This window comes from Neoarius graeffei, chromosome 17 (assembly GCF_027579695.1).
Source record: "Neoarius graeffei isolate fNeoGra1 chromosome 17, fNeoGra1.pri, whole genome shotgun sequence".
Lineage (NCBI taxonomy): Eukaryota > Metazoa > Chordata > Actinopteri > Siluriformes > Ariidae > Neoarius > Neoarius graeffei.
This window is the reverse complement of record NC_083585.1, coordinates 23,911,941-23,939,535: the sequence shown is the minus strand read 5'-3', so window position 1 is coordinate 23,939,535 and position 27,595 is coordinate 23,911,941. Positions and strand designations below refer to the sequence as shown.

Genomic DNA, 27,595 nt, shown 5'->3' with positions numbered 1-27,595 from the left:
TTTGAAGGTGAAATTAGAGTCAGGTGTTTTCAATCAGTGGGATGACAATCAGGTGTGAGTGGGCATCCTTGTTTTATTTAAAGAACAGGGATCTATCAAAGTCTGATCTTCACAACACATGTTTGGGGAAGTGTATCATGGCACGAACAAAAGAGATTTCTGAGGACCTCAGAAAAAGCGTTGTTGCTGCTCATCAGGCTGGAAAAGGTTACAAAACCATCTTTAAAGAGTTTGGACTCCACCAATCCACAATCAGACAGATTGTGTACAAATGGAGGAAATTCAAGACCATTGTTACCCTCCCCAGGAGTGGTTGACCAACAAAGATCACTCCAAGAGCAAGGCGTGTAATAGTTGGCAAGGTCACAAAGGACCGCACGGTAACTTCTAAGCAACTGAAGGCCTCTCTCACATTGGCTAATGTTAATGTTCATGAGTCCACCATCAGGAGAACACTGAACAACAATGGTGTGCATGGCAGGGTTGCAAGGAGAAATCCAGTGCTCTCCAAAAAGAACATTGCTGCTCATCTGGTTTGCTAAAGATCACATGGACAAGCCAGAAGGCTATTAGAAAAAATGTTTTGTGGATGGATGAGACCAAACTAGAACTTTTTGGTTTAAATGGGGAGTGTTATGTTTGGAGAAAGGAAAACACTGCATTCCAGCATAAGAACCTTATCCCATCTGTGAAACATGGTGGTGGTAGTATCATGGTTTGGGCCTGTTTTGCTGCATCTGGGCCAGGGCGGCTTGCCATCATTGATGGAACAATGAATTCTGAATTATACCAGCAAATTCTAAAGGAAAATGTCAGGACATCTGTCCATGAACTGAATCTCAAGAGAAGGTGGGTCATGCAGCAAGACAATGACCCTAAGCACACAAGTCATTCTACCAAAAATGGTTAAAGAAGAATAAAGGTAATGTTTTGGAATGGCCAAGTCAAAGTCCTGACCTTAATCCAATGGAAATGTTGTGGAAAGACCTGAAGCAAGCAGTTCATGTGAGGAAACCCACCAACATCCCAGAGTTGAAGCTGTTCTGTACGGAGGAATGGGCTAAAATTCCTCCAAGCCGGTGTGCAGGACTGATCAACAGTTACCAGAAATGTGTAGTTGCAATTATTGCTGCACAAGGGGGTCACACCAGATATTGAAAGCAAAGGTTCACATACTTTTGCCACTCACAGATATGTAATATTGGATCATTTTCCTCAATAAATAAATGACCAAGTATAATATTTTTGTCTCATTCGTTTAACTGGGTTCTCTTTATCTACTTTTAGGCCTTGTGTGAAAATCTAATGATGTTTTAGGTCATATTTATGCAGAAATATAGAAAATTCTAAAGGGTTCACAAACTTTCAAGCACCACTGTAACATGTGTCAGTTAATAATTAATGATGATTGCGTGCACGCATTTTTCTTCCTGTTAACGGAGAACTGAAGGCAAATTTTTTATTCTCAAAATTCAATTTATCTTGTTTTATTAAATATAGGAATGCATTTTTGATCGCTATTTTGTCACTGCTAAAGCAAGTTATGAGTGTTTGAAATATGCTCTGTAATATATCAGTCCATATGTCAAAGCGATGGCCGTAAACGAGATTCGTTGAGACCTGTGCGAGACATCGTAGGACGGAAGTAAAACATACAGCGGAAACCAAAGTGACCAACATCTGCCAATGCTGTCAAAAGACACGCGCGCCCTCTTTTGAATGCTGATGTAATCAAGCCGGAAGTTTTGTTTGTTTCGATGGCAATCAGGAAAGTTTGAAAAAAGTAGGCAGTAATCGTCATTTAAACTCGTTTTTGTGCAATATTTCGTTTGGACAACAGTTTTCAAAATGGTGGCACTGACACCTGGCTGACACTTCACGTTTCAAAGTCTCGGACAAGTCTCGTGAAGATCGCGTGGAGAAGCGACGCCTGCCGTGGACCAAACGAACTAAATTCAACACGGCTAAAAACTGAATAGGCCGATAAGTATAATATTTAATTGCAATTAGTTGCCGATACGAGTCATGATATAAAGGTTACTAAAACCGAAAATGTAATTGAATAACATGCTAATTAAGAAATAAAGCAAGTTTAAAAATGACTTCGGTTCCCCTTTAAAGTGCATCAGATATGATAAGATCGGATGTCGTGAGTGTGCAAACGTTGCTCATAATCCTGCATCTGGTGCACTGCGTGTGTGTGAGAGAGATAATAGGGGAATCGACAAACTGTCCAAATGTCAGATCAAATGTCATTTATGAAATAAATGGATTTCTTTTTGCTCCAATAATTCCCATGTGGTTACTCTGGTGGTCATGAACACTTGATGAATCAGATTTATTATTAGTAGGCGACACGAAATCTGCCCGCTTCGTTTGCACAAAACTCACCCACTGTTGCTTTAGATTAGTGTTTTTTCTTGGAAATTTGTGAACTGAATGTCCTGTTGTATAGGAATTTGAACATCCAAAAACAACACAGCATTTTCCCACTGTTATTTTTGTAAGATTCCAAAAACAATATCCCATCTCGGTGAGTAAACAAGCACGGAGTCAGATGAACCGAAATGACCCAGATAACTGGGGTTCCACGCGTGACGTCATGCGAGATTAGCCCTGAGGCAAGGCTGCCTTTTTCCAGCATCTGGAAGCCGCGATTTATCGATAGTTTTGTGCTTGATAATAGAATAACAAATAATTTATATTATTTTCCCCCTTGCTTTATTAATTCATTTTGGTTGTTACTAATGATGTATATTCATTTTAACCCTTTGATGCAAAACATGGGTCAAAAGTGACCCGGCTGAGTTTTTATCTTCTATATCTTTGCAATAAATTAATTCCATCATTCAGTATTCAAGGTATTCCTCAATTAACTTGGTTTTGATCATCATACAACCTTATTTTATTTTTCCTTTCTTACTTTTTGAATAAAAACCCTTTTTGTATCAGTACCCTTCTAATGCACAACATGGGTCAAAAACGACCTGCATTCATTTTCCAGGTTATTTCATGTATGGCTGAGTGTTTCTATGATATACTTTTGAAATAAATTAATTTTGTCATTTACTTTTCCAAATATGCAGTAAATATCTTGTTTTTGTTTAGCACAAATCATCATTTTTATTTTTCCTTTCTTAAGTTATGAACAAGCACAGCTTTTGTAATTCTACATCAAGTTTACACACATGGGTCAGAACCGACCCGCATGCATTTACTACAGCGTTTGGTGGGAACTGTGAATTGTGCTTGTATCGGACATTTCACAGCTCAGCACAGCGCCCTTTGCCCATCTAATACATGCAAGTAATGTTTTTCAATTGTTCTAACATTACCTTAGAAAAAAATTGATTATGTTTAGGTTCCCTTGAGAGTGAGTAGATTACTTGTCAGAAAGTTACAAGTAATTACTATTAGCTACCGAGCTGTTGACATATTCTACTTTAGTTAGCTAATTTTATTGTAGTTGGCTTAGCTAACTACATAGTTAATAAATAAATAACTGGCCCCATTCACTGCTAAAGTAATTACTTGGAACAAATTATTATTATAGGATTAAGACATTTAATTTTAAATCACACTTGGATGACCCATGTGTAGGAATATAAAAAGTATTTTTGTTCATAAAGTAGGAAAGAAAAAATTAAATTAATGATTTGTGGTAATTAAAACAAGATATTTAAAGAATACTTGGAATATGCAATCATAAAATAAATTGATTTCAAAAGATAGAGCAAAGAAAAACTCAGTCAGCATGAAATAACCTGGAAAATGAATGCGGGTCATTTTTGAGCCATGTTGTGCATTAGAAGGGGTGTGCATATGTTTTGCATCAAAGGGTTAAAGCATTACAAAAAGGTATTACATACACTAAGTTATTAAGAATTACAGATACACTGTATATGGGTTCCATACAGATGCAACAGTGATTTTATAAACATACAGAAAGGGAATAATGCCTATTCATTTTTATACGGTGGCATTTTCTGACAGATAAATAATTTTATCTCCTGCCTACATATAAAAGCTCTGGCTAAGATCAATGCAGCAGATGTTTTCCCCTGGTGATTACTTTCTACAACAACCAAAAGTGCATCTATAGGGTAAGAGAGCAGTGTGAAAGTTCTGAGGTTGAATGTGTAGCATTATTAATACCAGGGTTCCTACAGATATTTTATGTTGAATTTACTACCTTTTTACTACCTTTTTACTACCTTCACAATTTTTTTTTACTACCACAGCGACAATTTGGATTTGGACATTTTCTCACAATTTAACAAGGTAATCTTTGAGTGTATGTGTTAGTCCAAGTGAATGTGCTACATATAAGTTAGTGACAACTCTACCCAAAGAGTTGGATTGATGAGACAAGATAGAAAGAAAATCTGAACGTACCGGTAGTGTAACTCTTTCCCTTTGGACGCATAATAGAACCTCCCATTGCTAGGGCTACACATGGAGTAATGCATATTTGCATAAAAGAAAACAAACTTCCACATACAAGTTATAATTTTATTGAACTGTGAAACTGTGGCCCATAACCTCTTAACGGGTACACGGATTTGCACTAAACCTTGTGTGTCAACACTTCACATTAGGTACAAGATCTGACTACATTTTGTCAGCCAACACTTTCAAGATGGCCAACCTTTTGTTTGTGGAATAATCTTTTGAACAGGTGAACAGATTTGCACAAAAAATCTTATGTGCTTAGGTACATCAACTCATTACATTTAGATCAGGTCAAATAGCAAACACGAACCCACACACACACAAAGCGCACCAGGCGCACGCACACACGACAAAGACAAGACACACACCCTAAAGATACAAAACACACATAACCCAAGCCCTATTTTGGCAGTCTCTCAACACATTGCCAAGTTTGCTTAAGATAGTCATTTGCACCAGTCCTGTAGTTGTGAAGGCCCGTGGGCAGAGTCAACACCTTCCTCCCAGAGATCAGTGTTTTAGAGGGTTAATCTTAATCATTTGAACAGTTCAACAGATTTGCTCATCACATTTTGGATGCCTCAAATGGTGCACACACAGCACACCAGGCACACACACACAGTGCACCAGGCACACACACACACACACACACACACACACACACACACACACACAGCAGATTTGCTCATCACATTTTGGATGCCTCAAACGGTGCACACACAACGCACCAGGCACACCCACACACAACGCACCAGGCACACACACACACACACACACACACACACACACACACACACACACACACACACACACAACGCACCAGGCACACACACACACAACGCACCAGGCACACACACACAACGCACCAGGCACACACACACAACGCACCAGGCACACACACACAACGCACCAGGCACACACACACACACACACCAGGCACACACACACAACGCACCAGGCACACCCACACACAACGCACCAGGCACACACACACACACACCAGGCACACACACACACACACACACACACACACAACGCACCAGGCACACACACACAACGCACCAGGCACACACACACAACGCACCAGGCACACACACACACACACACACACACACACACACACACACACACACACACACACAACGCACCAGGCACACACACACACACAATGCACCAGGCACACACACACACAACGCACCAGGCACACACACACACAACACACCAGGCACACACACACACACACACACACACACACACACACACACACACACACACACACACACACACCACACCAGGCGCACACACACACAACGCACCAGGCACACACACACACACAACGCACCAGGCACACACACACACACACACACACACAACGCACCAGGCACACACACACACACAATGCACCAGGCACACACACACACAACGCACCAGGCACACACACACACACACACACACACACACACAACACACCAGGCACACACACACACACACACACACACACACACCACACCAGGCGCACACACACACACACAACGCACCAGGCACACACACACACACAACGCACCAGGCACACACACACACACAATGCACCAGGCACACACACACACACAACGCACCAGGCACACACACACACACACACACACACACACACACACACACACACACACAACGCACCAGGCACACACACACACACAATGCACCAGGCACACACACACACAACGCACCAGGCACACACACACACAACGCACCAGGCACACACACACACAACGCACCAGGCACACACACACACACACAACACACCAGGCACACACACACACACACACACACACACACACCACACCAGGCGCACACACACACAACGCACCAGGCACACACACACACACACAACGCACCAGGCACACACACACACACACACACAACGCACCAGGCACACACACACACAACGCACCAGGCACACACACAACGCACCAGGCACACACACAACGCACCAGGCACACACACACACACAACGCACCAGGCACACACACAACGCACCAGGCACACACACAACGCACCAGGCACACACACAACGCACCAGGCACACACACAACGCACCACGCACCAGGCACACAGACACACAACGCACCAGGCACACACACACACAACGCACCAGGCACACACACACACAACGCACCAGGCACACACACACACAACGCACCAGGCACTAGTGATGGGAATTTCGGCTCTTTTTCGGGAGCCGGCTCTTTTGGCTCTTCTTACTATAAGGAGCCGGTTCTTTCGGCTCCCAAACGGCTCCTGAGATTTTATTTTTGATTTAATTGCTGCAGTTAACTAGTTAATTAATTACATTATTATTTATATTTTATCAATAGGATGTTTTCCATTTTATTTTTTAGTTTTTGTAGCCATTGTAAAGCTTTGTAAAGTATAGCAGTGTAACAATGTTCTAGCTATAGAAATAAAACTTACCAATTAATAAATTATTTTCTCACAAACATAATGCAAAACTGTGTTATATTACCAATATAAAATACACAGAACTTTATACATTACACACTAATACACATTTTTTTTCCATTACAGTATTCTTGACCAATGAATGAAAGTTTTATGTTCTTTCTGAGAAGACTTTCAGCTGTACACACTCCTCAGACAGCCTTTGTTTTTTGGGGGGTTCAGTTTTGGGGGGTTCAGTCGGAAAACAAACAGCCGGCCATCTCTCTCTCTCTCTCTCTCTCTCTCTGAGGCACCTAAGGACAAAAAACTAATTCGGCTCCCCAACTCGGCTCCCACCGAAGAGTCGGCTCCCGTCGTTCACTTCAAAGAGCCGGCTCTTTGAACCGGATCGTTCGCGACCGACACATCACTACCAGGCACACACACAACGCACCAGGCACACACACACACACACACACACACACACACACACACACACACACACACACACACACAACGCATTACATGTGCCTCAGTTGTTTGACCTTTTCTTCGATCAACTTTTCAATGAACGCCTCTTGCCGATTGCCATCTACCGCCTTTAGCCAGTCTTTAAAATCAGGTTCCTCCAGCCAGAGGTCTGAAAATTTGCATTTCCCCATTGTTTAATTCTCGTGCAGATGTCGCCAGTCGGGTCAACAGATAGATTCGACTAGAGCCGTATAAACAAAGTCAGTCTCGTACTAAACAATCTCTGGTATAAATTTATACTGGATTCGACCGTTATTGGAATTCAATGCGCATGCGCCACCAACTCCTCACTGCGGTCCTCCTCGATACATAAAAATAAATTCGCCCAAATATAGTAATTTATGGATATTATGGCATGCAGGTTAATTAAACGAATTAGAAAACACATAGGCCCAGTTGGATGGGGGTCAAAAAATTTACTACCACGTCAGATTACGTTTACTACCTTTTACTACTTTTTACTGGCCATAATTTAGCCTATTTTAATTAACTACCTTTTACTACCTTTTAAAACCCTGCGGGAACCCTGAATACTCATGAACAACGCGAGTGTGCTTATCGGTGGTGGGATGGAGCCTGACATGAAGCAGAGTTTCTGTGACTATTCAGAAGTGGATTATTTTCCTCAAGCAACTCATCCTCAAGCAACTCATTCCTCTCATACTCAAAATATATGAATAAAGTACAGACCATTTAAAGCTATATTTCATATTGTGACGTCCACGTGACAGGTTACTTCCTGTTATCACTTTTGTTATAGTAGCTTTTATTAAACAGTTATTCCCTCACCAGACTCTCTTTTTTCTCTCTCATGAAGTTTACAAGAAAAAAAAAATTAAGTGTCATCAAGAAACCGTGGTGGAAAACTTACTGATTGGTACAAAATGCTGACACCCATCATTTCTTTTGTAAAAGTTAATTAAACATGTCCTTACAGAGAACTTCATCATATCAATGATTATACACTGTATGGCCCTAAGTATGTGGACACCTGATTTTCATACTATCCCATCCATCCATCCTTCATAATGTGCCACACATTGGGAGACAGGCAGGCCGGTTTAGCACCTGCACTCTTTTACTACAAAGCCATGCTGTGGTGACATGTTCATGTTGTCCAACCTCAACTTCTGCTGATCCCCATCCATCCATTATCCATAACCGCTTATCCTGTGCAGGGTCATGGGCAAGCTGGAGCCTATCCCAGCTGACTACGGTATGAGCAAGAGGCAGGGTATACCCTGGACAAGTCACTAGATAATCACAGGGCTGATACATGGAGACAAACAACCATTCACACTCTCAGTCAATTTAGAGCCACCAATTAACTTAATCTGCATGTCTTTGGACTGTGGGGGAAACCGGAACACCTAGAGCAAACCCATGTGGACACGGGGAGAACATGCAAACTCCATACAGAAAGGCCCCCGTCGGCCACTGGGCTTGAACCCAGAACCTTCTTACTGTGAAGCGACAGTGCTAACCACTACACCACCATCTTCATACTAATGTGTGCTTTCTCCAAACTGTTATTACAAAGTTGGAAGCATACAGTTGTACAGGATGTCTTTGTATGTTGTAGCATTACAATTTCCCTTCACCAGAACTCAAGGGCCAAAACCTGTTCCAGCATGACAATATCCCTGTGCACAAAGTGAGCTCCATATTGATATGATTTACAAATGTTGGAAGGGAAGAACTTGAGTGGCCTGCACGGAGCCCTGATCTCAACCTCATTAAATACCTTTGGGATGAACTGGAAGGCCTCCTCGCCCATCATCAGCGCCTGACCTCACGAACGCTCTTGTGGCTGAATGAGCACAAATCCCTCCAAAATCTACTGGAAAGCCTTCCCAGAAGACTGGAGGTTATTATAACTACAACAAGGGGAGAGTACATCTGGAATGGGATGTTCAAAAGCCACATACACCCACCGGCCACTTTAATAGGAACCTGTTCTTGATTCTAAAATTCCTGTTCTTGGCTGGAGGAGTGGAACCCAATGTGGTCTTCTGCTGTTGCATGCTCAGATGCTCTTCTGCTCACCACAGTTGTAAAGAGCCGCTATATCCTTCCTGGCAGCTGGAACCAATCTGGCCATTTACCTCTGACCTCTCTTATCAACAAGGCGTTTGTTTCCATCCACAGAACTGTCACTCACTCACTCAGTGTTTTTTGTTTTTCGCACCATTCTGTGTAAACTCTAGAGACTGTTGTGTGTGAAAACCCCAGGAGATCAGCAGTTTCTGAAATATTCCAACCAGCCCATGTGGCTCAAACCAACACCCATGCCACAGTGAAAGACACACTTCGAGATCACAATTTTTCCCATTCTGATGTTTGAAGTGAACATTAATTAACTGAAGCTCTTGATTTGTATCTGCATGATTTGACACTGTCTGACTATGACTATCAGGTGTCCACATATGTTTGGCCATATCATGTACATTTGTTTAGACAGTTTAATATTACTTTTAGATTATGAATATCATCCACATTACAACTCCATGTGAATGCGTTATTACTGTAGAAATGCTCACTTCTTCAAACAAGTGCACGAATATAAGTTTTGAATTACTTTTGGAAATGAATCAACACATTCTGACCAGTCAGAACTCATGGGGAGTAACTTGAGATAAAAATATTTTCATCAAGCCACGAAGTAATTTTAATCGCACTAGAGCTATACATACATTTGTTCGTTGAATAATACCTTTTGCTAATAATCAAAAAGATGGAACTCCATATACAGTATGCTTTTACTAAAGTGCAGAGAGATGAATATGACTAATCACTGTAATAAGTATAAACAATTTAAGTACTACAAAGAGTTGTTATTCTTATTCGTATTTTTCACTGACTTTAAAACTCCCTTCAATCACAGTCTAATTTCTTTACATGCTCACCCAAAGCTCCCAGAACTGGATGTGCTCCCTCAGCCAGAGGATCTCAAATTGATAATCGACCATTTGCTCATCCGACTCATTATTGTTATTGCACAAGGGCGATTCTGGTGGAGAGAAGTCTTCCATTTCAAATGATCTCTCCGCTGCAAAATTACTCTATGATACATTGCTCTCTCTGCAGTCACTGCCCATTATTAGCATAAAGATTTAATCCTGTACGCTACTGTTGACGATCCCTCAGTCTTGCCTGTTCTGTTAATCTGGGTTTACATTGGATGATTTTCAGTCTGATTTTGCTGACAAAATTAGTTGCTTCTGAGCTGAGATTGGTGGGCTTAGAAAGCATAATGTGTGATGTTCTCCGCTGCAACTATGACTAAATTTCTGGCAGAGTCAGAAATGTTATTAAATAAATAAATAAATAAAACACTGCTATGATGCTCATCTAAAATCCACCAATAGGACAGCAAATGATGATGCAATACTCACAATATAGCTACAAATCTGGTAGTGACAATGGTGACACATGTACTCACTGCAAAACCTATTTTTTTCTTTAACCGGAGGTCTATCATTAGAGGAACTTCATCATATAATTTGACACAGGGAGCACGAGTTTTCACAGTCTATTATAAAATTCTGCCAAGATTTTATTGGGATCATCTCAAAGAGTGTGAAAAGTAATAATCTTTAAAGACTGCAGTAAACAGTTGTAAAACATCTCATCTCATTATCTCTAGCCGCTTTATCCTGCTCTACAGGGTCGCAGGCAAGCTGGAGCCTATCCCAGCTGACTACGGGCGAAAGGCGGGGTACACCCTGGACAAGTCGCCAGGTCATCACAGGGCTGACACATAGACACAGACAACCATTCACACTCACATTCACACCTACGGTCAATTTAGAGTCACCAATTAACCTAACCTGCATGTCTTTGGACTGTGGTGGAAACCGGAGCACCCGGAGGAAACCCACGCGGACACGGGGAGAACATGCAAACTCCGCACAGAAAGGCTCTTGCCGGCCACGGGGCTCGAACCCGGACCTTCTTGCTGTGAGGCGACAGCGCTAACCACTACACTAGATTGCCGTAAAACCAGGTTTCACACACTCTCTCTCACTCGTGACCTGCTCCTTATGTGATTTTTCAAAATCTGCAGAAAGGATGGGGACCAGCAGAAATTGATGTTGGACAACTTGAACATGTATTACAACAGCATGGCTTTGTAGTAAAAGAGTGCAGGTGCTAAACTGGCCTGCCTGTTTCCCAGTGTGTGGCACATTATGAAGCACAAAATACAACAATGGAAACCCTGGACTTTTGAACAGCTGAAGTTGTATATCAAGAAAGAATTTCAGCAATTAGTGTCCTCAGTTCTCAAGTATTGTTAAAAGAAAAGGTGATGTAACACAGTGGTAAACATGCCCTGTCCCAACTTTTTTGGAACATGCTGCAGGCAGCAAATTCAGAATGAGTGCATATTGTGACAACTGTGGGCCGGTGGCCCTTGTGCACAACTTTAGAAGCGCTCCTCACCATGCTGCCACAGTGGTGCTGAAAGACCAGCACTCCATGCTTCCTGTAGCAGCTGTGCTGAAAAGACAGCACCAATCCCGCACCACTGTTAACAATCACCATGCACATGACTCTATGATACATTGGGGAAATCTAAACTGGCATGGCTGGAGCTCACTAACGTACACATACTCACCCTCCATGAGGCACAGGGAGGATATAAAAGGACGCCACTCCTCTAGATGGTTGGGTTGGAGGATGGTGAGAGGAAGTAATGAGCCTGTGCTGCTCTCTTTGTTTGCTAACAGATGCCAGCTCCGATAGCACTCACCGATTCACCGAAGGAAGCAGTTCTCTTCCTGGCACCTCCCCCGAGTGGCCACACCTCCAAGGGATGTTTCTACACTGGGACAGGTAGGTTCCATAGTACCTCACACCTTCACTCCCTTTTCCCCACTCTTTGCCACCTTTGTAAATAAAAGTGCACTTATCTTTCCACCTCACTACTGTGTCCAAACCTAAACACTAGGGGGCGCCACAATATTTACAAAAAAAAACAACAATAAAGTTTATCAGTTTGAACATTAAATATCTTGTCTTTGTATTGTATTCAATTCAATACAAGTTGAAATCATTAAAATCATTGTATTCTGTTTTTATTTACGTTTTACACAGCATCCCAACTTTTTTTTTAGAATTGAGGTTGATTTTTATTTTATGACCACTACATAATCAAATCAGTCCAAAAACATTTTAGATTTACAAACTACTTTTTTTAACGCAAAGGATCATCCAATCAAATACTGACTTTATTTCATTTATTACTGTTTACTGCTCTTCACAATATTTTTTTTTTATGTAGAAACATTTAAAGCTAGACGGCCTTTCAGATTTTTCAAGTGTAGGTCATAAAAAGAATTTTCCCGACACCCAATTATTTTTGTTTAGTGGACAGAAAGCTACTGAATTTGAATCACAGACTTCCAATTTTATTAATTTTTTAAAAACTAGAACAATTAATGAATTTAGGGCCACATGACCCTAAATTCTCCACTATTTTTGCTTGCTTCAAGATATTATGTTATGCATCACATGGTGGGCTTTCACTGTTCGCGCAAGGCATTGTGGGATATAAATTTGAAACAGGAGAGAAAAATGGAGGACGTGAGTGTGTGAATGAAACGTGAAAGACCGACTACAATAATGGAAAGCAAGAAGAAAAGACGTTATGTTATATATGAAGGAAAGGAAACACAGGACCAAACTAATAAATATTGGCGCTCAGCGAGACCCTCGGTGTGATCAGCTGTTCGTTTAGCGACAGAATGATGGAACTGTCAGTGCACGGTCAAAGGTAAACCTGCGCATTCGCACACGGACTTCCTCTGTTTGCTTGACTGCGCAAAGTGAGCGATTTCATGCACATTATTTGCTCGGGAATCCCCTCAAATTAAATAACTTCCCAGCCACAGAATAGCCTGATTTTTTTTGATATATTACAGAAATAAACATAGATCACAATGACCGAATTTCAAAGAGAACTAAATTTCACAGGTTTTATGAAAACGAAAGGCCGTCTAGCTTTAATTTCATTCATTTCATACCAAAAGAGGGTTTGCAGAAATGGCAAACTGTTAGTAAATCTGGCCCCAGAAGTCTTGATACTAAGTAATCACCATTCTGGAAGGAGATCACAATGCCTGAAAAGGATTTTTGTCCTTATATGACTTGTGAATACAGTGGTACAATTTGAGATTATTGGAGACCACAATGATGAGCTGCTCTTCGATTTTGAGGTGGTCAAAGTGGTAGGAACCAAAGTCGTAGACATTGTCTCATTGTGGTAAACATTTAGAGAGGTCAGTGTTGGTGTCATCCGTCAGTCAGCGGTAGCTTTCACTCCCATTGGTAGTTGCCTCAATGTTAAAATTTGTTTAACTCCATACCCATCCACTTTGCATCGCCAATGGTTATTTCATCTGTCATTGCTACAAGTCGCCAACTTTCAATGACATTTCATAGTCCCTGGTCAGCACATCGCTGCTCGTCTCTTCCTATGTGTATGCCCCTTAATCGAGCTACTGGCTTTTCTTTAACCCTGTCATCTGTCTGTATGCAGTTATGAGCGATAAAAATATAAGTCTGGACCTGCTGACAGACTCTGAGAGGTAAAAGCAAGGAAAGATTATATGTTCTGGAATGGCCAAGCTAAAACTCTGACTTAAATTCTACTGAGACGATGTGGCAGGATCTGAGGAGGAATCCTTCAAACCTCACGGTTTGGCAGCATTTTATAAAGATGAAACCCCCCCCAAATCCTCCGGCAAGATGTTAAAGACTATTAACTGGTTATAAAAAGTGACTGTGTGAAATTATTGCTGCAGTAGCTGAAGACGCTGTCATTATTTTTACACCCGGGGGGGGGGGGGGGGGGGGGGGGGGGAATCACAGACCTTAAACTTAAACCCTATTCAGAAGTTACAAACATATGATGTGCAGCTTCTGGAGTTTAAAACAGAAGAGTGTCTCACTTCCATGTGAATCTGATCTTTGGCATTTCTATTGTTTCACATCAGCCTAAGTTAGAAGTATTAAATCCAAGACCACCATCTGACAGTTTGATCGAACCTCAACAGGGTTTTTGTTTCATGATTTGGGCTGTAAATCACTCAAAAAAACAACAACAAAACAACCATGGAATGCCAGTTGAGACCATTTAAATGCATAAATAACACATAATTATAGCAATGTCAATTTTTTCCTGCACAGAGAATGGTGGGATCTCATATGATGGTTTCTCTTTTGTTAAATTAGACCAAATTTGCAGTAATTAATGTGATAATTACAACAAGGACTCTTCATTTAGCAATATATTGGAATATACCTGACTCCTATTAGATTTATTTCATCATCGTATACCGTATCATCTATTTATTTTTAAATGGTCTCTTGCTTTTATGTAACTTCACATTATATTTGAGAGCAAAATGGAAAGATATTTTCTTTTTTAGTTCATTTTTTCTATTCCCTTTTTTCAGTCTAAAAAGCATGTGCTTGTGTATGAAGGTCGTGATGAAGACACTAATAAAACAACAACAACCCTTTCTCAAACATTTCTCTTCAAGAAATATCTAGGAACCTCGGATGCCTGGACTACACTCAAGTAAATCAATTTTAGCATGCATGTAACTAATTTCTAAATATGCGTCACGTTCCCTGTGCAAATATTGGCGGAACCTTTAGACTTGAGTCACCAGCTCTGAATATGGCTCTAAGTGTTCAGAGTCATCCTTCAAATGTAATCATTAAAGGGCTCACAAACTATAAGGCATGAGTGTCTGACTGACATTTAATTAAAGTACTTTTTTAAATGAAGTTTTGATATCAAAGTATATTTGATTCAACACGGTACTCTTGTAATACTTGAGATCAGTCTTGAGACCACTTTTTGAAGGTCTCGGTCTCTTCTCAAAATCAATTAACCACATTTTCATTCAGCCTCAGACTTGGGATTTTATTTCAAGACTGGTCAAGACCACAGCTTCGGGGATTTCACGAAGATGTAAAACTTCCTGCTTTGATTGCAACCAATAATGTGACTGATTTTAAATTTTTGTTACTGTTAACGGCTGGCACCCCTCTGTGCCCCTCTTTACACACACTGGTCCGGTCCTGGTCTTGACCTGCCTTGGTCTTGTCTTGGTCTCAATACACTCTGTTCTTGGTCATGACTTGGTCTTATTTTTAGTGGTCTTGATGACAACACTATAACTATAACATGGTTTAGTTTAACATGCATGGTATATCATGATAATATGAGGTTATTGAGACACTGGGGCATGAAGTCTGTAACAATTACATTTCTTGGATGATGTAAATTGTTTCGCTACTGACTGTAGCCTGCTCAAAAGTCAAATATACAATGTGTGCCAGCTCATGGACATATTTTAAATGTATGAATGGGCAAACACATACAAATGTTCATGGCAATACACTGACCCAATGCATTGACGATAAAACAACCAACCCCAATTCTATACACTTCGGATGCTGTGTAAAGCGTAAATATAAACAGAATATGATGATCTGCAAATCATGGAAACCCTACATTTCATTGAAAATAGTACAAAGACAACATATCAAATGTTTAAACTGAGAAATTTAATTGTTTTTTGAAAAATATATGCTCATTTTGAATTTGATGTCAGCAACATGTTTCAGAAAAGTTGGGGCAGGGACAACAAAAGACTGAACAGGTTGTGTAATGGGTGGCACGGTGGTGTAGTGGTTAGCGCTGTTGCCTCACAGCAAGAAGGTCCGGGTTCGAGCCCCGGGGCTGGCGAGGGCCTTTCTGTGCGGAGTTTGCATGTTCTCCCCGTGTCCGCGTGGGTTTCCTCCGGGTGCTCCGGTTTCCCCCACAGTCCAAAGACATGCAGGTTAGGTTAACTGGTGACTCTAAATTGACCGTAGGTGTGAATGTGAGTGTGAATGGTTGTCTGTGTCTATGTGTCAGCCCTGTGATGACCTGGCGACTTGTCCAGGGTGTACCCCGCCTTTCGCCCGTAGTCAGCTGGGATAGGCTCCAGCTTGCCTGCAACCCTGTAGAACAGGATAAAGCGGCTACAGATAATGAGATGAGATGAGGTTGTGTAATGCTAAAACAAACAAACAAACAAACAAAAAACAATTAGGTTAATTAGCAACAGGTCAGTAAGATGATTGGGTATAAAAAGAGCATCCCAGAGAGGTGGAGTGTCTCAGAAGTAAAGATGGGGAGGGTTCACCGCTCTGTGAAAGACTGCGTGGGCAAACAGTGCAACAATTTAAGAATAACGTTCCTCAATGTAAAATCACAAAGAATTTGGGGCTCACATCATCTATGGCACATAACATCATTAAAAGATTCAGAGAATCTGAAGAAATTTCTGTATGCAAGAGACAAGGCTGAAAACTGACATTGGATGCCTGTGATCTTCAGGCCCTCAGGAGACACTGCATTAAAAGCAGACACGTGTCTGTAGTGAAAATCACTGTATGGGCTCAGGAACACTTCAGAAACCCATCGTCTGTGAAAACAGTTCATTACTGCATCCACAAACGCAAGTAAAAACTAGATATAAACAATATCCAGAAACACCACCACCTTCTCTGGGCCCGAGCTCTTTAACAATGGACTGAGGCAAAGTGGAAAACTGTCCTGAGGTCTGACGAATCAAAAGTAGAAATTATTTTCAGAAATCATGGACCCCACGTCCTCCAGGCGAAAGAGGAGAGGGACCATCCGGCTTGTTATCAGTGCACAGTTCAAAAGCCAGCATCTGTGATGGTATGAGGGTGCATTAGTGCACATGACATGGGTAGCTTGCACATCTGGGAAGGAATCATTAATGCTGAATGATATCTACAAGTTGCAGAGCAATATGCTGCCATCCAGACAAAATCTTTTTCAGGGAAGGCCTTCCTTCTTTCAGCAAGATGAAAACTGCATGGCTCTCCAGTAAAAGAGTCCGGGCGCTAAACTGGCCTGCCTGCAGTCCAGACCTGTCTCCCATTTAAAACATTTGGCACATTATGAAGCACAAAATATGACAAAGGAGACCCTGAACTGTTCAGCAACAGAAATTGTATACCAGGCAACAATGGGACAACTTTTCTCTTTCAAAACTACAGCAATTGGTCTCCTCAGTTCCCAAACATTTACAGTGTTGTTAAAACTAGAGGTGATACAACACAATGGTAACCATGCCTCTGTCCCAACTTTTCTGAAATGTGTTACTGACATCAAATTCAAAATGAGCAAATATTTTTCAAAAAACAATACAATTTCTCAGGTTCAACATCTGATATGTTGTCTTTCTACTATTTTCAATGAAATATAAGATTTCCATTATTTTCAAATTATTGCATTCTGGTTTTTATTTACGTTTTACACAGTGTCCCAGATTTATGGAATTGGGGGTGTACACCACAAAACCCCACTTTTTCCATGTTAGGTTTCCTCTGGACGTGGATCAGTCTGTTCGCAGAAGACCCATATTTTACTGTATCACTAACAGCCTGAAAGGACTGACATTTAGTTTTAGATGTGATGTGGCCATTGGACCTGTCACAGCTACATAATAACCTAATGGCTATTATTTGAGTTGATGATGATGAAATTCTCTGTTTTTTTTTTCCCTACACAGGACATGCATTGACTTTTTCTGCTCTTACATAATATTTACTGTTTAATAAGTTCTCTATTGCCGCTTTTCCACTACAAACGCGGCTGAGTCGGGCTGAGTCGTGCCGTGCTGAGTCGAGCTGAGCGGGGCTGTTGGAGTTGCATTTCGACTACAACCGCGCTGAACCGTGCTGGCTGGAAGTGGGTGGACACATTGGGTGGAGTTAGCGAAAGTGGGTGGACGTCAGGTGATGTCGTTAAGCAGCGCAAACAGTGACATCAGTGAGCTTTTAAGCGGTAGTCTCACGACCCGAATAGTAAACAATAAACATGGAGGACATGGAGTCGTTAGTGTTGCTGGTCTTGGTGCTGTGGCTTGTTGTCACCGACAACGCGGACAGATACTGGCAAGAGCGTATAGATGAGGCGAGGCACATAAGGCTTCAGAAATTCTCGTAATTCGTAATTCTTCTTCTTCCGGGTTTACGGTGTTTACAGATCCCAGCGCGCTCGCGGGGCATGTGTGGGCATGTGAGGACACTCCTCCTCACCAATCAGTGCACAGGGGAGTGTCTGCTCACGCCCCCAGCCTCACTCGGCTCAGTTTGGCTCGCTTCAGCCCCACTCCAAAACGGTGCGAGTTTTAGGGGCTAAGCAGGGCTGAAGCGAGCTGAGTCGTGCTGGTTTTTGGTAGTCGAAACGCGAGCCGTGTCGGGCTGAAGTGAGCTGAAGCGAGCTGAAAAAGGGTAGTGGAAAAGGGCCATATGTTTCAGTAATAGATTTCATACATTGATTTTTAGTGGGTTTACAATTTGTTTAATTTATAGAAACAAATTAGTTTCAAATTATTTAAATATATTAATTTAATGCTGAAAAATAATTTTGTATGTCCCTTTATATATCACTATATTATTCGAGAGACATACTGTAAGGTTAATAGAATATATGATGACACTTTTAATCACAATTCCTCCAGGATGAGAGTGTCATTTGTTTGTTACTGATACTATTTTTACAATTATGTAGGTAAAGTGAAAGTAAAAAGATGTTTCCATGATATAATGATCATATTTGAAACATAACAAGCTACAATGGTGCTTGAAAGTTTGTGAACCCTTTTGAATTTTCTATATTTCTGCATAAATATGACCTAAAACATTATCAGATTTTCACACAAGTCCTAAAAGTAGATAAAGAGAACCCAGTTCAACAAATGAGGCAAAAATATTATACTTGGTCATTTATTTATTGAGAAAAATGATCCAGTATTACATATCTGTGAGTGGCAAAAGTATGTGAACCTTTGCTTTCAGTATCTGGTGTGACCCCCTTGTGCAGCAATAACTGCAACTAAATGTTTCCAGTAACTGTTGATCAGTCCTGCACACCGGCTTGGAGGAATTTTAGCCCATTCCTCCGTACAGAACAGCTTCAACTCTGGGATGTTGGTGGGTTTCCTCACATGAACTGCTCGCTTCAGGTCCTTCCACAACATTTCGATTGGATTAAGGTCAGGACTTTGACTTGGCCATTCCAAAACATTAACTTTATTCTTCTTTAACCATTCTTTGGTTGAACGACTTGTGTGCTTAGGGTTGTTGTCTTGCTGCATGATCCACCTTCTCTTGAGATTCAGTTCATGGACAGATGTCCTGATATATTCCTTTAGAATCCATTGGTATAATTTGGAATACATTGTTCCATCAATGATGGCAAGCCATCCTGGCTCAGATGCAGCAAAACAGGACCAAACCATGATACTACCATCACCACCATGTTTCACAGATGGGATAAGGTTCTTATGCTGGAATGCACTGTTTTCCTTTCTCCAAACATAATGCTTATATGACAAGCAGCATTAAGACATTGGTTGCTTGTCTGCAGTTTGCTAAAGATCACGTGGACAAGCCAGAAGGCTATTGGGAAACTGTTTTGTGGACGGATGAGACCAAAATAGAACTTTTTGGTTTAAATGAGAAGCGTTATGTTTGGAGAAAGGAAAACACTGCATTCCAGCATAAGAACCTTATCCCATCTGTGAAACATGGTGGTGGTAGTATCATGGTTTGGGCCTGTTTTGCTGCATCTGGGCCAGGACGGCTTGTCATCATTGATGGAACAATGAATTCTGAATTATACCAGCGAATTCTAAAGGAAAATGTCAGGACATCTGTCCATGAACTGAATCTCAAGAGAAGGTGGGTCATGCAGCAAGACAACGACCCTAAGCACACAAGCTGTTCTACCAAAGAATGATTAAAGAAGAATAAAGTTAATGTTTTGGAATGGCCAAGTCAAAGTCCTGACCTTAATCCAATCGAAATGTTGTGGAAGGACCTGAAGCGAGCAGTTCATGTGAGGAAACCCACCAACATCCCAGAGTTGAAGCTGTTCTGTACGGAGGAACGGGCTAAAATTCCTCCAAGCTGGTGTGCAGGACTGATCAACAGTTACCGGACATGTTTAGTTGCAGTTATTGCTGCACAAGGGGGTCACAGCAGATACTGAAAGCAAAGGTTCACATACTTTTGCCACTCACAGATATGTAATATTGGATCATTTTCCTCAATAAATAAATGACCAAGTATAATATTTTTGCCTCATTTGTTGAACTGGGTTCTCTTTATCTACTTTTAGGATTTGTGTGAAAATCTGATGATCCTTTAGGTCATAGTTATGCAGAAATATAGAAAATTCTAAAGGGTTCACAAACTTTCAAGCACCACTGTATGTGCATATTCATAAAACCAATATAACAGACTCCTATTAGATCTTTATTTCATAGATATTTGATTGCATTATATCTGACAGCAAATAATAAATGCTATTTCCTTCTTCCGTCTACCTTCTTATTCCTTTTTCAGGCTTAAAAGGATTCTGCATTCGTTTCAACCCTTTAACAGGCGGTTCAGGGACACAGTTACACATTTCACACATGCAATTCTAATATCTGTTCCTAAAGTGGTCTTGAACTTTTCACATTCTCTCAAGGGATTACAATGAGCGTTAACATAATATCTTCACAGGAGAGTGCTTTCAGTGTTTGAAATACTAGTATAGCAGCGAAATTGGTTTGAAAACCAGCACTACAGAAGAGAAAAGACAAAAGCAAAGCTGAACGTCTACCAGAAGTTAATCAACTCCCACACCAACTCACTTCGTTCCCACACAGCAGACAGATGGTTCCATGATGTGGGGCTGTTAGGAGCTCAGGGTTTTATGCTCCTCTGACACATTTGATCATGCTCAAGGAAACACTACATTTGCATAATATTCTCAAAGCCTTTTGAAAAGTCTTTTTTGAAATTTACAGATGGCCGAAAAACATTTAGAAGAACAAATTCTTTTATGAATGTACGCTCTCCACAAACGAATCACATCTTGGGGTTCTCCGAACACAATCGGACATTTTATTCATCAAAAATGCGTTGCTTGTTAAAACAATCACAGTATGTTCATTAATTGTGAGAAAAAAAAAAAAGAATCGAGCAGAATTATCCACTTATGGTAGACAGTACCAGTCAAAAGTTTGTACACCCCTACTTCTTCTTAGGTTTTTCTGTATTTTGACTATTTTCTACATTGTAGAACAATACTGAAGACATCAAAACTATGAAATAATTCCATATCTGTTCCAGATGTTATATAGTAAACAAAAGTGTTAATAAACAAAATATGTTTCATATTTTAGATTCTTCAAAGTAGCCACCGTTTACCTTGATGACGCTTTGCACACTACTGGCATTATCTTAACCAGCTTCAGTGAAGTAGTCACCTGGAATGCTTTTCTATTAACAGCTGTGCCTCGTCAAAAGTTAATTAGTGCAATTTCTTGCCTTTTTAATGCGTTTGAGATCAAACAGTAAATAGTAAATAATAAAAATACAGTAAATAGCCGGATTCCACAACTGTAGTAATCCATATTAGGTCAAGAAACAACATCCATCGTTACTTTAAGACAGGAAGTGTCTTTTAATTAATAAAAATAAACAATTGAATTAGAAGGGGTGTCCAAACTTTTGACTGGTACTGTATGTATTCATGCCAGAAATAGAAACTAGAGAGATTATAATCACCTCTCGGGAGTACCTGTTGAGTTGGTACAGGCCAGTGGAGAGAAAGCACCTGTGTGAGGTAGACTCTGTGGTGTGTGTGCTGTAAGGTGGACAGCTGGACAGGGTTCAGGACAGGGGAAGGGACTCAGGAAGGGACGTGCATGGCCGGGGAGAAGGACACAAAGCAGAGGCAGGTAAAACAGCCCTCTCTCACCTCTGTTCCTGGAGCGTGACGGAGCATCCATACAAACTCCAACACTGCCATGAAGATAGCAATTAACAGGCCACACACCAGGACTACAAAGATCCCACCGATATTCTCCATGCCAAGTCCTACTCAATAAACACACACAAATACAAATAAGAATGATTTAAGCAAAGCCAAAGACACACAGTGACAATTTATCGGTCAGCACTCCACCTTTGGCTCGATGGTCCTCCTCTTTTGGACACTTTCCACCGTCCCACCATTTCCTTTTTAGGATCTCCAACCGGTTCTCTTCCTGAAGTCTCAGGATAGCCAGGTCAAACTCATCCCGGTACACAGAGCCTTTACCGACACAGACGTGTATTAATCATAAAATGCATCTCAAACAGCTCGGACTGACAAGCAGTTCTTTTCCCCTTAAACAATATTAAGTACAGTCAACTCCAGAGTTACTGGCATTGTTCAAGAAAATGGTTGTAAAAAATAATCACTATTTGGAATGATTCAAATTTTTCAGTCAAACTAGTGGAAACACTACTTTACTTCCCTTTCCTCTGTTTTGGATCTTCCCTCTTCCTTTTCCCGTTCTGACAACCCTTAGGAATATTTCAAATCAATGCAAACTATATCAGGCTTTCACATTGATTTCTTAAAAGCTTCAGTATCAACAAACTCCATTATCATTATCCTTTGACCTGATTCGAGGTTGCGCACATATTCCCTTTGTTATCCAGCAAGACACCAAAGAAGACAAAAAAGACAGATGTTTGTTGACCTGAATATGTCTAGAATAGAGCCAAAAATACATGCTGATGCACCGTGGTTGCTTTGAAGCTAGTGTTCTAAGGGCATTTGCGAAGACTGAAATGTTTCTAGCAGGATTTTGAATCACAAAAACCTAGTTGTCTCTGCCACAAGGTTAAGAGCTCTAAGGCTGAACAAGCAAGCAAATCAACAGATTTGATGATGAACCAAATGGGCTTGGCTCACGTGGCTTAAGAAACACAAAATCAAATGTTTTGCAATGACAATCTCAGTATCCAGATTTGAGGTTTACTGAAAACTTTTGGTCTTAAGAGGATAGCATGAAGGAGTGTTCCAAGGTCCTTTTACTTGTGTTCTTCAAGCTTGGGATACATTACAGAAAGTGGTTTAACCCTCTGGGGTTGAGAGCTTCGCTGGCAAAGCTCAGCAGGTTTAGAATGAGTAGGTCATGTATTTAGATAAATATCTTTGCAAGTTTTTATCATACAAACATGATAAACATATTAAAGGTCCCATGGCATGAAATTTTCACTTTCTGAGGTTTTTTAACGTTAAAATGAGTTCCTCTGACCTTCTTAAGTCACCCCAGTGGCTAGAAATTTCATAATATGTAAACCAAACTATGCCCAACATTTGAGAATGGCGCGTCAAAACGGCGCGTTGATAAGCTCTTCCCTTGCCTACGTCAGCAAGGGAGATGATCCCCACGCCCCCCCTCTGGATTCCCACCCACTGTATGGATTGCCCGCCCAGCTCAAAAGTTGCCACCAAACATGGAAGTTGCGCTGTACATGGATGTGACAACACAGAAAGGAGTCTGTTTTTACTGCTGACAGGAGAGCCCCTGAAGACGCAGTGGCTTAATTTTATTTACTCCAATAATACGCCGTCGAGTCTACCTAAGACGGTGTATGTTTGTCGGAAGCATTTTCCTGATGAATGTTTCCACAACTTGGGACAGTACAGGGCAGGTTTTGCACATCAACTGTCACTGAAGCCTGGGTCCGTACCAAGCATCCCTGCCGCATCAGCCACAAACACCGAACAAGTAAGTGTATAACTGTTAAGTCGTTTTGCCGTGTTTTAAAATCGGTGCCACGTTAGCCTTGCAATGGCTACATTAGCTGTGCAGCTAACCGCTTCCTGCAGTTAGCCAGGTACTCTGCGCTACAAAACCAAAAAGCATACAGCATGCTCTGTTATAATAGCCAATCAAAACAGTTTTTACAAAGACACCCACATTCTTTTTTTTAAGTCACTCATTCATTTTATTTCTTTGTTTGTTCAGTAAAAACCCAAACATTTGTTGAATTTATTTTATTTCCTCGCGTCGCACCTTAATGACGTCAGCGCGCGGTATTTTTCCCTTCGCGGTTTGTTCCTTCTCTCTTGCCATAGTAAGACACCCACATCCGCTTGTTCTGACCCACTGGAGGTAGCGTCACAGTGCTGTTAGCCAATCAGAGGTAACACGTTTACATGTCATGAATATTAATGATAAGACCCGCCCCCACCCTCTACCCTTCCCCGCCTCCTGCTTCTCATTAGCAAAACGACGCACTGGGAAAAGCGCTGAAATGGGGCTTTCTCTCAGGAGGCTATATCTACGTGCCGAGGGTTCATTTCGAGAAAGGCTGCGGATATAACATCCGGAAACCTCCACGAGCCCGTTTAAAGCATCAACAAACCACCATGCCATGGGACCTTTAACAGAAACTTTATATTTTCCTATGTGCCCACTGCCAAATATTCTATTTTTTAAATTACCTAAATTAGATGAAACATAAAACTTGTCACCTTACTCAGCCACGCTGGAGTCGGAGTGCTGAGCGCTCACTTACACATTCATAAAAGACTATTCACATGGTAACGGCATGATAATCGCTTTAACTCTTTTGGTTTCGATTGGTTTCTCTTTTGCGGTGGGAATGCCCACCGTAAACAGGATAAAATCTGTCAACCATAGCTTAGGCTACCTGTTTGGAGGTAAAACTTGTTGTGAGATGGCACGCGGGTTTGATGCACTTTGGATGATTCAGGACAGCAATTCAATTTCAGGACAGCGATTCAATTCATGATTCAGGACAGCAATTCAATTCAATCTTGAGAACTGCGACAGTGATGATGAGTGGTGCCTTTTTTTTTTACTTTGACTCAATCTGGACGAAGATCAACTCGAGTAAGTGTAAATATTTCTTCTATTTCTGATGAGCAGATCGGTTGATATGCGTGTGCCGTAGTGCATACACAGGAAAAATGACTGAGAGTTAAAAGTATTTTCCTCAAAAATAGTTAATTTTACTTGATTTTGAGTACAGAGAGTAAAATTTGGAGTTGGAGTGGGAGCAAAATTACAGAGTAATTGTGTAACAGATTTGGTTGTGGCTCTGAACTGAGTAAAATAGTACAAGAGTTAATTTCAAGACACTGAATAGAGTCAAATACCACAAAGTCAAATAGCAGATAAATGAAGCTGTTGTAAAAAGCAGTTTTTGAAATGTGTTGGAATGTGTGAAAAAACATGACCTTACCCATTGTGACAAATCGTTTTGATCACTTGACCTGATGGGATGAAGAGATGGCAGTGGGAGGGGTTTTCACTCTTCTCATGGAATGGAATGGAAATTTTTACCCTTCTCATTGAATACCCCTCCCACTGCCAACCCTTTATCCCAAAACAACAGGACATAAATTTTTTGATGGCCAGTTAATTGTCCAAATCAATAGCGCAGATTTAAGTTTTTGTGCTTGATACATTCCTCAGAGGGGCGGCACGGTGGTGTAGTGGTTAGCGCTGTCGCCTCACAGCAAGAAGGTCCGGGTTTGAGCCCCGTGGCCGGCGAGGGCCTTTCTGTGTGGAGTTTGCATGTTCTCCCCGTGTCCGCGTGGGTTTCCTCCGGGTGCTCCGGTTTCCCCCACAGTCCAAAGACATGCAGGTTAGGTTAACTGGTGACTCTAAATTGACCGTAGGTGTGAATGTGAGTGTGAATGGTTGTCTGTGTCTATGTGTCAGCCCTGTGATGACCTGGCAACTTGTCCAGGGTGTCCCCCGCCTTTCGCCCGTAGTCAGCTGGGATAGGCTCCAGCTTGCCTGCGACCCTGTAGAACAGGATAAAGCGGCTAGAGATGATGAGATGAGATGAGACATTCCTCAGACTGAACAGAATCACCTCAAGTGATCAAAACGGTTCGACAGAATGGGTAAGGTCATGTTTTTTCACACATTCCAACACAGTTCTAAAACTGCTTTTGACAACATCATCATTTATCTGTTATTTTTTTAAAGTACAATCATGACATGCATATTCCATAGATATTATCATAGCTGAACTTGTGCTGAATACAAAAAAGTCGTATGACTTTGAAAATACTGCTTAGATTTGTTGAAATTGACAACAAAATCATTAGAGTGCCAAAAATACCCTCAGACCCCAGGGGGTTAATGTTGTTATTATTGCTAAAATATGGTAGAAAGTGTGTCAAAATTAAATCATGCAGTATCTTTATGCCCTTTTTTTCTTCAAAATGTCACTTGGTGCATGCGTCATTTCATTTGTGACTCATTTTCATAGAGGGTGCCAATAATTCTGGAGATGACTGTAAATATAAAGCTGAACTTCATTATCCTTGTGGTCCTCACCCAGAGGCATTCCAATGCCATAGCCCTTGGTGTCCAGCAAGCCTCCAATCTGCGTGAGGTTGCAGTTGCGTTGCCGGTAGTACTCATTCATGGTGCTCTCTAGTAGGTACGCGTAATTCGAGTTCAGTACACGGGCGATACCCTCCTCTGTGCTCTTGACAAATACACTTGGCTGCTTGGAGTGCATGAAGTTCCACATGCGCTGGTATGTCTGATAACGCGAGTTCTGAACAGAAAATGAGAAAGATCAATTTCCGATGCGTTTGCAGTCCACCCCTTTAGAGACCTACAAGCTTGGATATTCAGTGCAGCTTGTATACTTTAGTATCTAGCAGTTTGATAGATGAAACTAATCAAGGATCTGAAAGCTGACTGACAGTGTGGATTAAGGAGCAGTAAAAAGTGTCACTGCCTCAGAAAAGATCACATTAAGAGGATGAACATGTCTATCTATAGAGGAAGCTGTTGATGGTGTTGACACTAAGCCAGTAAGCAGATAGAACCCAAACAGGTATGAGTAGTGCTGACATGTCTGACAAGGCTGCTGACACGGCATTGATTCTAGCGTGGGTTTTGCGTGAGCATCTCTTGTCCTTGGAGGATGAATTACCTGGAAGAAGGTCATGGTGGAACCACCGTGCATGGTGCCGTACTCGATAGCGGTCTGATCTGCTAGATCATCCACAGACTCAATAGGAACGTCCATCCTCTGGACAGTCAGGAAGGCAGCCAGGTTGGCCGTGTAGGAAGAGATGATGATAAGGGTGAAGGCCCACCTTCAAATCACATCAAATCACAGAAAAGTATAAGAGAAAGACTGGACCAAAGCTACTTATCTGACATCAAAAGAACTACCCAAAGTGCCCCTGTACTATAAGCCTAAATATATCCTATGTGCAAATAAATACCTCGAGCTTCCTTTT

The 27,595-nt window shown here is 41.3% G+C and overlaps 1 protein-coding gene across 1 annotated transcript in view; it reads right to left on the bottom strand.

The window, feature by feature from the left end:
• The window catches only part of grik4 (glutamate receptor, ionotropic, kainate 4), a 645,415-nt gene that overhangs the window by 6,528 nt on the left and 611,292 nt on the right, over nt 1–27,595 (bottom strand). Inside the window, exons 15-18 of the mRNA XM_060943850.1 lie at nt 27,283–27,448; nt 26,673–26,898; nt 22,481–22,609; nt 22,274–22,392 (exon numbers count right to left, since the gene is read on the bottom strand). Of these exons, the coding sequence (XP_060799833.1) occupies nt 22,274–22,392; nt 22,481–22,609; nt 26,673–26,898; nt 27,283–27,448 (640 nt within the window). The remainder of the gene's footprint in view (nt 1–22,273; nt 22,393–22,480; nt 22,610–26,672; nt 26,899–27,282; nt 27,449–27,595) is intronic.